The sequence below is a fragment of the Phascolarctos cinereus genome, unplaced genomic scaffold, assembly GCF_003287225.1.
Source record: "Phascolarctos cinereus isolate Bilbo 61053 unplaced genomic scaffold, phaCin_HiC Scaffold_4;HRSCAF=312, whole genome shotgun sequence".
NCBI lineage: Eukaryota > Metazoa > Chordata > Mammalia > Diprotodontia > Phascolarctidae > Phascolarctos > Phascolarctos cinereus.
The window spans coordinates 75,089,270-75,103,697 of NW_027555847.1; the positions used below are offsets into that span (position 1 = coordinate 75,089,270).

The following is a 14,428-nucleotide window of genomic DNA, read 5'->3' on the forward strand; positions in this document are numbered from 1 at the left end:
CCCTGGGCAAGTCACTTAACCTTTATGGGGTCCAGTTCTCTCATTTGTAAAATGAGGGGGTTAGACTAGATAAGCTTCAAAGTCCCTTCTAGCTCTGAGTTTATGATCATGTGAATTGCAGAGGACTTTTAAGACATGATTGAATGCCACTTAAGGGATAGCAAGGAGAAAGGTGTCCTCTGGTGTCATACAGATGAGAAGAAAGTGGAATATGTTGTAATAACTATAATGTCTTGTATTCAAATGTAGTGCATGGACAAAAACCATTCCCCATAGTTTTAGACTTCTATACACAGGGTATTTAAATATCTCTACATTTCCTGCCACTTACCTTGTGACTTTGAAAAGCCATAATGGAAGGAGGCTTGTAGAACAACAGGTTGGACATCCATGTGGGACATCTCTAGCTGGGTTAGCTTTGGAAGGAGATTAACATTGGACATTTTTATTTGGGAGTCATCTTTGCTGAGATGAAAATTAAATATATGATCTCAAGGATTGGATCATTGAGTGTAGAAGGTGGAAAAAAATGCCTAAAAGAGAACCTCGGGAGATGATCCAGAGAAGAAACTGAGGAAGAGGTGGTCAGAAAAGTAGAAGAACCAAGGCCAAGCAGTATCATGGAAACCAAGGGAGGAGAGAATATCTATGAAAAGCCACTAAGTAGTGCTGAAGCCTGTAGTATGGTCAAAGTGGATAAGGACTGGGGAAAGGCTATGAGTTTTGCAATCGAGATCACTGATAACCTTTGAGAGAAGATTTTCAGTGGAGTAATAGGTCTGGATGAAATATTGCAGGAGATTGAATAATGAGTGGAGATTGAATAAGTAGAGGCAATGATTGTAGAATTTCTAGGAGTGAACAGTAAAAGGGATGGGAGATATAAGACTATAGTTTAAGGTGATGGCAAGGCCCAGGGGAGACATATTTATAATAGAGAAGACAAGAGAATGTGGCTAGTAGAGAATTAGCCAGTAGATGGAAGATGAAGAGAGAAGGAATGATTGATAGGGACAAAGTTTTGAATAAGATGGGGGAATTTAGCCATGGGCAAGGTGAAAGGTCACCATATCTGCTCATATTAGAGCAAAGGAGAAGTTGAAGATGTAGAGAGATTTCAACATGTGGATAGTGGGAGATGACTCAGGCCATCTGACTTTGAATTTATTTATTTATTTATTTATTTATGGTTGAGTAGAAACAGAGTCATCTACTAAGGAAAGGAGGAATTAGAGTCACAGTAGACTTGAGGAAAAGGTTTGTAATAGTGAAACCACTTTTGGAAATGTGATAGAGATCAGTGTGGGCCAGGTTAATTTGAGTGGATTCAATTGCCTATCAACAGCATTTCACATTTTGGGAGTAGAATTGGTAAATACAGAAGATGGAAATGACTGAGGGTAGGGACTGGCAAGATATGAACAATGGAATGACAAAGGGTCAGGGATTCAAAGGGGTGAGACTGTATCTTGTTGAATTAGATAACTAATTGTATATAATAATTAGATTCAGTCTTGGTCAAGGTTGGGGAACCTGCACCCTGGTGGCCACATGTGTCCCTTTAGATCTACAAATGTGCTCTTTGACTGAATCCAAACTTCACAGAGCAAATCCCCTTAAAAGGATTTGGACTCAGTCAAAAGGCCTCACTTGAGGATATAGAGAGCCACATATGGCCTGGAGGCCACAGGTTCCCCACCCCAGGTCTTGACCATACATTAGATGAGAACAGAACAAGAAAGGAGAGTGAGTGGAGGACATCAGAAAAAATGAAGCTGAGGAAGAGATATAAGAATAGGATATTGTGATCAGAGAGAGGAATTTCAGAATTCAAGATCTTGGAGGTAGAATAATTTTGAGTGATGGTGAGATGGAGACTGACCACACCTTTGTGTGATAGAGTGTGATAGAGGCTGAGATAAAGTTGAGGTGGTAGTCATGTGAATTGAGGAGACTGATAAAGCCAAAGACCATGATGTTCAGAGGGTCATGAATGTGAATCTTGAAATCTTACAGGATGAGGGCAGGAGTTTGGTTATAGAAGAGACTGTAGGAGGCAGTATAGTGGATCGGGCACTGGCCTTGAATTCAGGAAGACCTATACTCAAATCCTACCTCAGGCACTAGATGTGTGAACCTGGGCAAGTCATTTAGCCTTTCTATGCCTCAATTTCCTCATCTGTAAAGTGAGGGGGTTGAAATCAGTGGCCTCTAAGGTTCCTCCTAGCTTTAAAATCTATGATCCTACCAGTTGGTTACTGATTTCTTGAGATAGGAGGGACAGTACTATATGCTAGCAAAAGAGCATCTGGATAGGGTGACACTGATAAGATGGAGTAAATATCAGTGTGATAGAGTGTACTAGGAGGGGATCTGGAAGTAGCCCAAGATGTATGTGTGTGAGGGAAGGAAGATGGAAGAGAATGAGAGAACAAGGAGGAAACACTGGAAAGGGTGGCAAGGGAGGAATTATCTTCTAAAGAAATCTGTGTTTCTGTGAATGTCTTGAGGTGGGAAGAATATCAAAGGAAGTGATGAAGGCAAATTTGTTAACTGTATTTGAATTCTTGAGGGCATATTAGAAGATGAAGGCAGGGGGAAAAAGGGATAGGGAATGAATTGAGCCAAATTGAGTTAGTTGAAAGTGCAGGAGAAAGTTGGCAGGGGAAAGAGGTCTTTGACTTGGCAGATGACCACTGAATCAGAGGGCATGTGGAATGAAAGGTAGGTTTTCGCTAGTAATAGGACAGAGGAAGGATGGGACAGTCTGTAGACTAATTTGGCCCTAATTAATTAGAAATCTAGTACAGCCAGATGGTACAGTGGATAGGGTACTGGGCCTGGAGTAAGGAAGACTCATCTTCCTGAAGTCAGTTCCTGCCTCAGACACTTACCAGTTGTGTGACCCTGGGCAAGTCATTTAACCCTGTTTGCCTCAGTTTCTTCATTTGTGAGATGATCTGGAAAAAGAAATGGCAAACCACTCCATTGTCTTTGCCAAGAAAACCCCAGATAGGATCCTGAAGAATCAGAGTACTGAAAATAACTGAACAATTAGAAATCTGGTAGGCTTTTCTGGCAATGGTTTCTTTCAGGCAGAGAGCTTCCATAATTGATCTGAGGGGGTGGGGGATCAGTGGCCACTAAGTTCACCTGGTGAAGAAGGGTTGAGGCGTCATTTTGATTTATCCATGTACATACATACTCATCCCTCTTATCCAAGGGCGAAACAACCAGTTATGAAAATAAATTCATGAAATTATGCCAAATTTAATTCTCTTGCTCTCTTCTCCATTCCTAATCCTTAACCTGTTTGTAGGTAAACCTGGTTCTCTGCTCAATGATATTTGGCATTAGCCTGGGAGATTTATGCAGCTTCAACTGACGTAGCACTTGTTGGAGGAGTGGGAATGAAGAAGAGGCTCTGAAACTTTCTGGTGACTAAGATCAAAGAAATGATTCCTTTTCACGGACATTTAAAAATATCTATTTCTTTGTCTTTGTAATCCCTGTTGTCTAGTACAGTGCATTGCACATAGTAGGCACTTAATAAATGCTTGTTGATGGATTTTTAAAAAAACAGTGACTCCAGTTTCTTTTCAAGTTGTAATAACCTATATTTTTGAGATTTGATATACTTTTATTTTAAAATATTCTCTTTATTTTGGAAACTTCAGGGGTCAGCTAGGTGGCACAGTTCATAAAGTGCTAGTCTTGCAGTCAGGAAAGATCTAAATTCAAATCCAGCCTCAGACATTTACTCACTGTGTGACCCTGGGCAAGTTATTTAACCTCTCTTATCTTCAGTTTCCTCATCTGTAAAATGGAGGTAATAATAGGAACTTTTTCACAAGGCTGTTGTGAGAATAAAATAAGATGTATGTAAAGTTCTTTGCAAATCTTGAAGCGCTATCTAAATAGTAGGTATTCTTGTTGATTCTTTCTTGAGAAATTACCAACGCCTTCTGAAATAATTTGTGACAAAGTTGGACACTGCTGAAGTTTAGTTGAGACCACTGATTTAAATATTCTTTAAAAGTTACAGATGCATTGGATTCTTGCTATCATACTTAACTATAAAAATTCTTTTTGTAAGGCATTTCTATAATGAGAAAGGCAGAATAATTTAAAGGGAGTTTAATTGTTTAACTCCCTAAGGAACCTAAGTTTCCATCTAAGACATTACAGGATAAGTAACCAGTCTGATGCAGTGAAAAAGGCACTGTATTTCAAATTAGGGGATCTGGTTTTGGATCCTTGTTGTACTTGTTACTTGTGTGAACATATGCAAGTCACTTGACTCTCAGGGCTGATTTTCTTATCAGCAAAATGAGTGGTTTGGAGTAAATGATGTCTAAGGCTTCATTGAGCTCTAAATCCTCAGTTCTCTGTGAAACACAAAAGTAGTATTACAAGGCTGAGGCTGTGAGTGTGCATGTTTGGAATTTGTTTTGTTTGTTTATATCAATAGTAATAAAATGTAGTCTGTGTCTTCTGGGAATATCTATGTGTCATTCCATGACAAGTATTGTTCTGGGCACATAAGTGGGAATTTATTAAATTTAAATAAAATAAAATATTTGATGACAAAATATAGTCTGAATTGAAAAGACCATTTAATATAATTATATGTGCTCAGCACAGTCATTTGTATATAGAAGATGCTTTAGTAAAGGAGTGTTGAAGGTGTGAACATTTGGTAATGTTTTCTTACCAAAAATACTATTAGTTTCAGTGATAATAGGTTTATAATTCTCTTAGCAATTTAGCAACTGATGCTAATAATTCAATGTAGACAACTTCTGCTATAATCTAAAGCACTGTTAATTTCTTTCAAATTTCTTTTATAGTTCGATATATCTATCCTGCCCGGTACTTAAGACAGATCCTTGAGGATGAAGACACAGTGAAATTGGTAGGATCAACAAACATTCCAGGTATTTATAAATTAAATAATAAATAACCAGTGCTTCTGAGAAAGCAATATGCATACTTTTAATTAAAGTCCATTTTAGCCCCAGAAATTAGAAAGCAGTGCTATGTCTCTTCATGTCCTCAGGATCATTTTTATCATATGGTTGTGTCTATTCAAGTTCAACCTTGCCTGCTGCACCTACTTAAGGTTTTGTAAGGAAATGATATATGTAGTATCTGGGCAATTTCTCAAAGGTAATTTGAACATTTAAGAATGTAGAAAATATTATACCACTCTATTAAAGTAGTGTCAGAAGGTATGCCCTGTAGCTCTTGATGTATTTTTAAAAATTAGGTATCTACATAATCTCATGTTTTGAATTCAGTCAATCCAAATTGATAGTTTTACTTTGAGATTTATTTATGCTATTTTTGTTTGTTAAAGTAGGCTTCTTTTGAAACAATGAATGTTTGAATTCAACTTTTGGTCTTCTTGCGGTCCTTCAAAATTGTGTTTTGTGTGACATGACAGGTTGATCTTAATTACTTGAGGAGGCTATTATTTTTGTCATAATATTTTAGTACCTTTTTTCCCTTTCTGCTTTCTCAAACCTCATATCAGTACTCCACTATTTTGCCTTTTTTCCTGATTCATGATCCTCATTCCAGCTTCTGGGTTTTCCAAGGTAAAGATTCCCATTGTTCAGGACTTCACATTACTCAGATGACCTAAAGAAGGCATTTGTAACAGTTCATTCTGCATTCATTTGCATCCTAGAAAAAAATTAATATATTTTTCTTCTAAATTTATAATTTGTAACATTACAGCATATGAATTTTAGTATGTTAATCTTGCAGCTATTCTTGGTGATCATCATATAACCCATTTAATTTAGTTATAAAATGGAAACATTGTTAAACACTGTACTCTGCTCTTTGCTTTCTCTTAAATTTTGTACAGTGAGGACTTAAGTTGTATGAAAATAAGTAACAAGTATATTGCAGAAGTAGGTCTGTATCGATCTGTCAAGCTCCAGTGTAGCGGAACTCCCACAGCTGGAACCAGGTTAAAATATAATTGGGAAATAGTTAACAAAACAAATTAAAATTATAGTACATCATAGATAATGTTAATTTGTGGTTTTCTGTTGTGGGGCTCAGCCATTTCTATTTGGGTTTGACATTCTTCCTGTAAACAGTATTACTCTAGAGATTTAATCATCTTGTTGTTTCTTCTGGTTGCATATGCAACTTTTGTGGAATTGGTATAACTCTCTGTACTCCTAGAACAAAACTTTAGTTGACAGTTTTTTTAAAAATAAGTTTTTTATTGATTTTTTAAAATTTATTTTATTTTATTATAAAACCAAAAGCTCAACCATCCCATATTCTATTACCATTTGATTGTTTTTTATAAATAAAACACCAAGAAGAGGGTTTGTTTAGGATTGAGAGGGAAGCAGTTCAGTTTTCTCTCTTAAAGTGATCAAAACTTCTGGTTATACTTCATCTTCCCCTGTATTTTTATTGCTTCTGTGAATAAAGATGAGAAAAAGATTTGTTTAAATTTGCTTATGGTTGAGGGGTGTAAGCAGAGTGAGCCCAGGGTACACGTAGTCCACACAATCAAACCCAAGATGAATTGGGAGATAGAAAGTGCCATCAAGTCACTAGACTCAGACATACTCCTTTCTTGGATTTTGAAAGAGAGGGTGAATGTGATTGTTGAGCTACTGACAAATTTTTGAAAGATTTTGGTGAATACGAGAGATCATAAAAGACTAGAGATGGCAGATATTTTGATTTCTTTTTTAAGGAAAGATAGTAGAGTTCGTAAGTAATGGGCCAATGAATTGAACTTGATTCCATCTGTAATCTCTTATTTAAAGAAATGGTTATTAAGTATCTACATGGCTAACATTGATCACAGAGGGTCAGTGTAACTTGACTAAAGATGGTTCATGCTGGACTGACATTTTCCTTCTTTCTTTCCCTTCCTTTCTTCCTTTGACTGATGGGAGATCAGTAGCAATAATGTTTATCTAGATTTTAACCAAATCTTTGACAAAGCCTCTCCAGCTATCCTTGTCAGAAAGCTGGTGAGCTATGAAGTGTTATAAGAGTTCAGGGTATCTAAAACTGTGTAAGTGATAGTCTAGCTATTCTCTTCCCACAGCAGATGATCTCTGGAATATTAGGTTCAATTCTGATACCACATTTTGAGAAGGAGAGTGATAAGCTGGAGGGGGACCAGAGGATTACAGATAGCATGTGAAGAGTCTTAAGATCATGCCATATGAGGATGGGTTAAAGGAATTATAGATGTTTAATCTGGAGAAGTTGTGTGTTTTGTTTCTATGGGGTGGGGCAGAGGTGGTTTGTAAGTATTTTAAGGGTTATCATTTCAAAGATAGGTAGAGTGGATAGTGATAGATGAGGGCTGGGCCTGGAGTCCGAAAGACTTAGCTTGAGTTCAAATCTGTCCTCAGATGCTTATTAGTCTGTGACTCTGGGCAAGTCACTTAAACCTGTTTGGCTGTGTTCCTCATTTATAAAATGATCTGGAGAAGGAAATGGCAAACTATTCTAGCATCTTTGCCAGAAAAACCCCCAAATACAATGAGTATGTTAAACTTAATCTCAGAGAACTGAACTAGGGGCAATAGCTGGAAGTTTTAGAGTCACAGAATTGAGCTCAATATAAATAAAAACTTTTTAATAAATAATGTTGTCCCATAGTGGAAGGACAATAGGAAGTAGCAGGTTTCTTCTTCCTTGAGAATTTTAAGCAGAGTATGATTGACTGCTTGTTGGGTATTTTGTAGAGTATGTTCTTATCTCGGTAAGGATTGGATTAAATGGAGCCAGAAGTCCCTTCTCTTTTTCGCGCTACTCTAAAGAAACCTTAGATGGGCCAGAGCCAAGATGGTGGAGTAAAAGCAGTGACTTGCTTGATCTCTCCCCCAGACCCCTCCAAATACTTGTAAGAAATGGATCCAAACAATTCTAGAGCAGCAGAAGCCACAAAAAGACAGAGTGAAACAAATTTCCAGTTGAAGACAACCTGGAAGGTTGGCAGGAAAGGTCTCTTGCGCCAAGCTGGGAGAGCAACATAGTTCAGTGTGGGCCAGCGCAGCAAAGACCAGGCCTCAGAAATCCTTGAGCAGGCCTCAGAGAACTGAATCATGGACAGCTGTGGCAATTTCCAGACTTCTCAACCCACAAACACCAAAGACAACTTAGAAGGTCAGTAGGAAAGGTCTATCAACCATGGTGAGAGAGGAGCTCGATCCAGCCCCAGTCTCTCCACAGCCCTTGGGTGGTGGCTACTTTTGGAGCCTCAGCCTACAGACAGAGTGGGGATCAAGTGGCTGATCAGAGAGGGATTGCAGGGATCTCTTTGCTGGTGCTGAGGCAGGATTCTCTTGCTTTGCTTGTGCTTGGATCTGGGTTGCAGTCCTGGGTGGCGGTCCTGGGGCAAGGAGTGCCGGCGTGGTGGAGCTTGTGGTGGTGTGCAGAGATAATCCCCCTCACAGTTCCAAGGTAGAAAAGAATGCTTGTGGTCACTCATCGACCAGAGCATAAGCCAGGAAAGGAGTAAACACCTCACCCCTGATCATACCGCCTTGGAAGAACTGAAAACTTACATGTCCCTAGAAGTATCTCTGAAAACAGCTGCACAAAACCCCCGAAGTTTGGGACAGTACATTCTCCATGCTGGAAGCAGATCCCTACCTTAACGAAGAGTTTATCTCAGGTAATTGGCTGGGATCATGAGCAAACTTCACAAAAAAAGGCAGACCATAGAATCTTACTTTGGTGACAAAGAAGATCAAAACATACAACCAGAAGAAGACAACAAAGTTGAAGCTCCTACATTAAAAGCCTCCAAGAAAAATATGAATCAGTCCCAGGCCATGTAAGAGCTCAAAAAGGATTTTGAGAAGTAAGTAAAAGAAGTAGAGGAAAAACTAGGAAGAGAAATGAGAGTGATGCAAGAAAATCATGAAAAACAAGTCAACAGCTTGCTGAAGTAGATCCAGAAAAATACTAATGAAAATAATACCTTAAAAAATAGACTAGGAGGTGGAGCCTAGGTGACAGAATAAAAGCAGTGACTTGCTTGAGCTCTCCCCCCAAACCCTCCAAATACATGTAAAAATGGCCCTAAACAAATTCTGAAGCAGCAGAATCCACAAAAAGACAGAGTGAAACAAATTTGCAGCCCAAGACATCCTGGATGGTTGATCAGAAAGGTATATTACACCAGGCAGGTAGAGGAGCACAGTTTTGCATAGGCACACAGGGCCTCAGCAAACCTGGAGCAAGCCTCAGAGAACTGAATTGCTGGCAGCTGTGGCAGTTTCCAGACTTCTAGACCCAGGAACACCAAAAACAAGTTAGAAGGTCAGTGGGGAAAATCTATGACTGCAGTGAGAGAGAAGCATGGTCCCATCCCCAATCCCCAAACATGGCCCTGGGGTGCTGGCCTCTTCCAGAACGTCTGGCCCACAGACTGAAGGGGAATCAAGTGGCTGATGAGAAGGGGAGGGCAGGGATCTCTTGGATGGTGCAGGATTCTCTTGCTTTGCCCATGCTTGGATCTGGGTCAGAGTTCGGGGTGATGGTTCTAGGGAGAGGAAGAGTGCTGGCATAGTGGAGCTAGTAGTGGTGGTAAAGAGGAAATCTTCCTTACAGTTCCAAGGCAGAAAAGAGTGCTTGTAGTCGTTCACAGACCAGAGCACAGGCCAGGAAAGGAGTAAACACCTTGCTTCTTATCATAGCACCTTGGAAAAACTGAAAATTTATAGGTCCCTAGAAGTATCCCTGAAAACAGCTGCACAAAACCCCCAAATATTGGGACAGTACATTCTCCACACTGGAAGCAGACCCCTACCTTAACAAAGAGTTTAAAACTCAAGTAATCGACTAGGATCATGACCAAACCTCACAAAATAAGTCAGACCATAAAATCTTACTTTGGTGATAAAGAAGATCAAAACATACAACCAGAACGAGACAATGAAGTCAAAGCTCCTACATCCAAAGCCTCTAAGAAAAATATGGATCAGTCCCAGGCCATGGAAGAGCTCAGAAAGGATTTTGAGAAGCAAGTAAGAGAATCAGAGGAAAAACTGGGAAGAGAAATGAGAGTGATTCAAGAAAACCATGAAAAAGAAGCCAACAGCTTGCTAAAGTATATCCAGAAAAATACTAATGAAAATAATACCTTAAAAAATAGCCTAATCCAAATGGCAAAAGAGGTCCAAAAAGCCAATGAGGAGAAGAAAGCCTTCAAAAGCAGAATTGGCCAAATTGGAAGTTAGTGACTTTAAGAGAAATCAAGACACTGTAAAACAAGTCCAAAAGAATGAAAAAATAGAAAACAATATGAAATATCTCATTGGAAAAACAACTGAGCTGGAAAATAGATCCAGGAGAGATAACTTAAAAATTATTAAACTATTGAAAGCCATGATCAAAAAAAGAGCCTAGACATCAACTTTCAAGAAATTATCAAGGAAAACTGCCCTAATATTTTAGAACCAGAGGGCAAGATAGAAATTGAAAGAATCCACTGATCGCCTCCTGAAAGAGGAGGAAAACTCCGAGGAATACTGTAGCCAAATTCCAGAGTTCCCAGGTCAAGGAGAAATATTGCAAGCAGCCAGAAAGAAACAATTTAAGTATTGTGGAGACACAATCAGGATAACACCAGATTTAGCAGCTTCTACATTAAGGGACCAGAGGGCATGGATTATGATGTTCCAGGGGGTAGAGGAGATAGGATTACAACCAAGAATTACCTACCCAGCAAAACTGAGTATAATCCTTCAGGAGAAAAATGGTCATTCAGTGAAATAGAGGACTTTCAAGCATTCTTGATGAAAAGACCAGCGCTGAATGGAAAATTTGACTTTCAAAATACAAGACTCAAGTGAAACATGAAGAGGTAAATAGGAAAAAGAAATCGTAAGAGACTTATTAAGGTTGAACTATTTATATTCCTACATGGAAAGATGACATTTGTAACTCATGAGACCTTTGTCAGTATTAGGGTAGTGGGAAGGAAAAGTTATATGTATTTATATGTATATACACACACATATATATACATACATATATATACATACATATATATATATACACACATAGATGGATAGATAGATAGATAGATAGATAGATAGATAGATAGATAGATAGATAGATAGATAGATAGAGGGCATAGGGAAAGTTGAAGATGAAGGAGTGATATCTGGAGAATAAAATTAAGGGGTAGGAGAGGATTATACTGGGAGAAGGAGAAAGGGAGAGGTAGAATGGGGTAAATTATCTCACATAAAATAGACAAGAAAAGGCTTTTACAGTGAAGGGGAAATGGGGGAAGGTGAGGGGGAATGAGTGAATCTTATTCTCATAGGATTTGGCTTAAAGAGGGAATAACATACACATTCAATTGGGTATGGAAATCTATTCTACCATATAGGAAAATAGTGAGGAAGGGGTTGGGGGGGGGATGATAGAAGAGAGGGCATATTGGGGGAGGGGGTAATCAGAAGCAAACACTTCTGAGGAGGGACAGGGTCAAAAGAGAGAATAGAATAAACAGAGTGGGATAGAATGAAGGGAAATATAGTTAGTTTTTCACAACATGAGTACTATGGAAGTGTTTTGCATGACTACACACATATAACCTGTATCAAGTTGCTTGCCTTCTCAATGAGGATGGGTGGGGAGGGAGGAAGGGAGAAAATTTGGAACCTAAAGTTTTAAAAACAAATGTTAAAAATTGTTTTTACATGCAACTGGGAAATAAGATATACAGGCAATGGGGTATAGAAATCTATCCTGCCCTGCAGGAAAATAGAAGGGGAAGGGAATAAGAGAATGGGGAGAGATAGAAGGGAGAGCAGGTTAGGGAAAGGGGCATTCAAAATGCACACAATCTTTGTGTGGGTGGGAGGGGCAAGATGGGGAGAAAATTTGGATCTCAAAATCTTGTGGAAGTGAATTTTTGAAAACTAAAAATAAATATTTAAATAAATTAGAAAAAAAGAAACCTTAGAGATCATCTAGGCCAACCTCCTTATTTTTCCAAAAGATAAAACTAAAGATTAAGAGGACTTGTGTGACTTGCCACAAGTCACATAGCTTGGAATTTCTTTTTTTTTTTTAAAGTTCTTTTTGAAGCTTTGTTTTACACTGTAGCAAAATATATGTATGTATACAAGATATTCATGTGTGAATTAATTTCTTTATTTAATTGAGTATGTACCTCATGAATATGCAACACTAGATATGTTATGAATAGACACATACATTATACATATTTGTTGGGGGGAGGAGAATTTAGATTTTAGACTTTAACCCATCTTTTTTCTATAGTTGTCTGGTCTTGACACTTTACTATTGAGGCCAGAGGTTCATAGGATTAGTCATGTATGATATCTTTGTGTTCTTACTGATATGTTATATGTGGGTTTGCATGTATATGTGTGTATATTTATGCATGCAAAACCACTTCATCCATAGGGTAGTAAGCATCTAGATGAAAAGCTTCTGGCAGCCTATAATGACTTTATTTTTCTTGGAGACTCAAGGGAATGATTGTGATTCTTAACATTAAGATGTATTCCTGACACATGCAATCTGCAATTAGAACAAAGACTTGATGTACTGTTTCTAAAGTGTTGCTTGACTCTTTGAATTAAATGTTAAAAAATCATACTGTTGAAACGCTTAGAAAGGGTTGGTAGATGTTCCATAGAGGAAGGTAGTAGACCTGAAACTTTCTGAGGAGGCACCACAAAGATAAGTTTAATCAGATCATGTTATGGAGGCAGTATGGGATGAGGGAAAGAGAACTAGCCTGGGAAGTGGAAGTTGGTGAGTCAGTCAACAACTAAGCAGTGGAGATAGGAAGAAAGGCAAAAACCTTCTTTTCATCAAGGAGTTCACAGTATAAATACTATGTACATATAAAATATATTTACCTGATTCTTATTACCCTACTTTTATATGACTTTGGTCATATAAAGTCATAAAAGCCATTTAAATTCTTTGATCTTATTTTTCCCATCTGAAAAATGAGAATTCTAGACAAAGGTCTCTAATATTCCTCTTATTCCCAATTAGAACATGAAGAAAGAAGTATTATGTCTCTTCTGTTCTAGGACATTATTACCTGTTTGGCCTTAGGCAAGTCATTCAGCTTCTCTGAACACTGGTTTCCCCATCTGTAAAATGGGAAGGTTGTTCTGCAGGACGATATGACCTCTGAAGTCCCTATTGGTTCTCGATCTATGATTCTGTGTTCCTGTGAATAGGAAAATCAGCTGTGGTCCTTAAAAATGATAAGATGATTTCTAAATTCTCTTCAGCTCATGAAGAATCCAATTATGTAAATTAGAAATAATCTTTCTGAAAATCAAGGTCACAAAGTGCCTTCATGTGTAGAACTATTTGGCTACGTATTATCCTCACAAATTAATTTCTTATTTTATATAGGAAATTAAGTCACACAGATGTCTTTGTTATGCCATGAGTGTTTTTATTTACTCTTCAGTATAAGAATCCCTTTCAATTTATAAATAATCTTTACAAAAGGAACAATAGACAGGACAAAGTTCTGACAGGAGCATTTTAATCTACATTGTAATTTTTAATTAAAGAATTCTCTTTTAAGAAGAATATAAATTATGGTAGGTAAGTAGAAATATTTTTGAATGATAAAGACAAATTTATTAGACACATTGAAGAAAATTAGTGGAAAAAGAAGAAAAAAATTCTACTCTTTTAAATTACTTTTCTATATTTATAAACCAAAGCTAAAAAATATTTTTCTTCTAGAAGTAAGGGCAATTATTATAGAATTAGAGTAACTGTAAAAGAACACAACAAAATCTAACATCTTTATTTTTATGGGGGAAGTTTTATAATACTAATATATTAGTATGGAAAAATAATTAATGTAGAAATATAATTTTGAATATTATATTTCAGTCAAAATTTATGTCATGTTGCATCAGAACAGTCCTCATATACCATGTATAACCAAAAAGCTGCGCGATGTAGAGTTGGTAGACCCAGTATTCCTCTGGCATACACCAATTGGTAGTGCTATTCCAGGTAAGATTTTGTAGTTTTTATTATAATTACTGAGAGATATATTTAATGTATTCAGTAGGGAAGGTTATGGTATGTGCCTCCTAAGTGAATTTATCCCTTCCCTTAATGCTTTCATTTAATTTTTGAATGAGGTGTTTTAGAATTTAGAGTCTAAGATTGCAGTAACTATTTCCTAAGGAGGATGAATTTGAAGTAAGGAAATGCAGACACAGCATAGATCATTGAGCTGTTTGAGAAAATTCAATAACCTTTAAATATTCCAAAGGAAATTCTTTCCATATTGTTTGAAATATGCAGCTTACTTATCTAGCTTAGATTATTTTGTGATCTCTTTCTTTAACTGTTTGTAAATATTCTGCGAAGCAGATTTGTTCTTTGGTGTCTA

At 37.5% G+C, this 14,428-nt stretch overlaps 1 protein-coding gene across 4 annotated transcripts in view; it reads left to right on the forward strand.

The window, feature by feature from the left end:
* Positions 1 to 14,428, forward strand: part of ZPBP (zona pellucida binding protein) — a 155,219-nt gene that overhangs the window by 6,232 nt on the left and 134,559 nt on the right. For all 4 annotated transcript variants that reach the window (XM_020981333.2, XM_078152272.1, XM_078152271.1 and 1 more), the window contains exons 2-3: positions 4,851 to 4,937; positions 13,918 to 14,043. In XM_020981333.2, the coding sequence (XP_020836992.1) occupies positions 4,851 to 4,937; positions 13,918 to 14,043 (213 nt within the window). The remainder of the gene's footprint in view (positions 1 to 4,850; positions 4,938 to 13,917; positions 14,044 to 14,428) is intronic.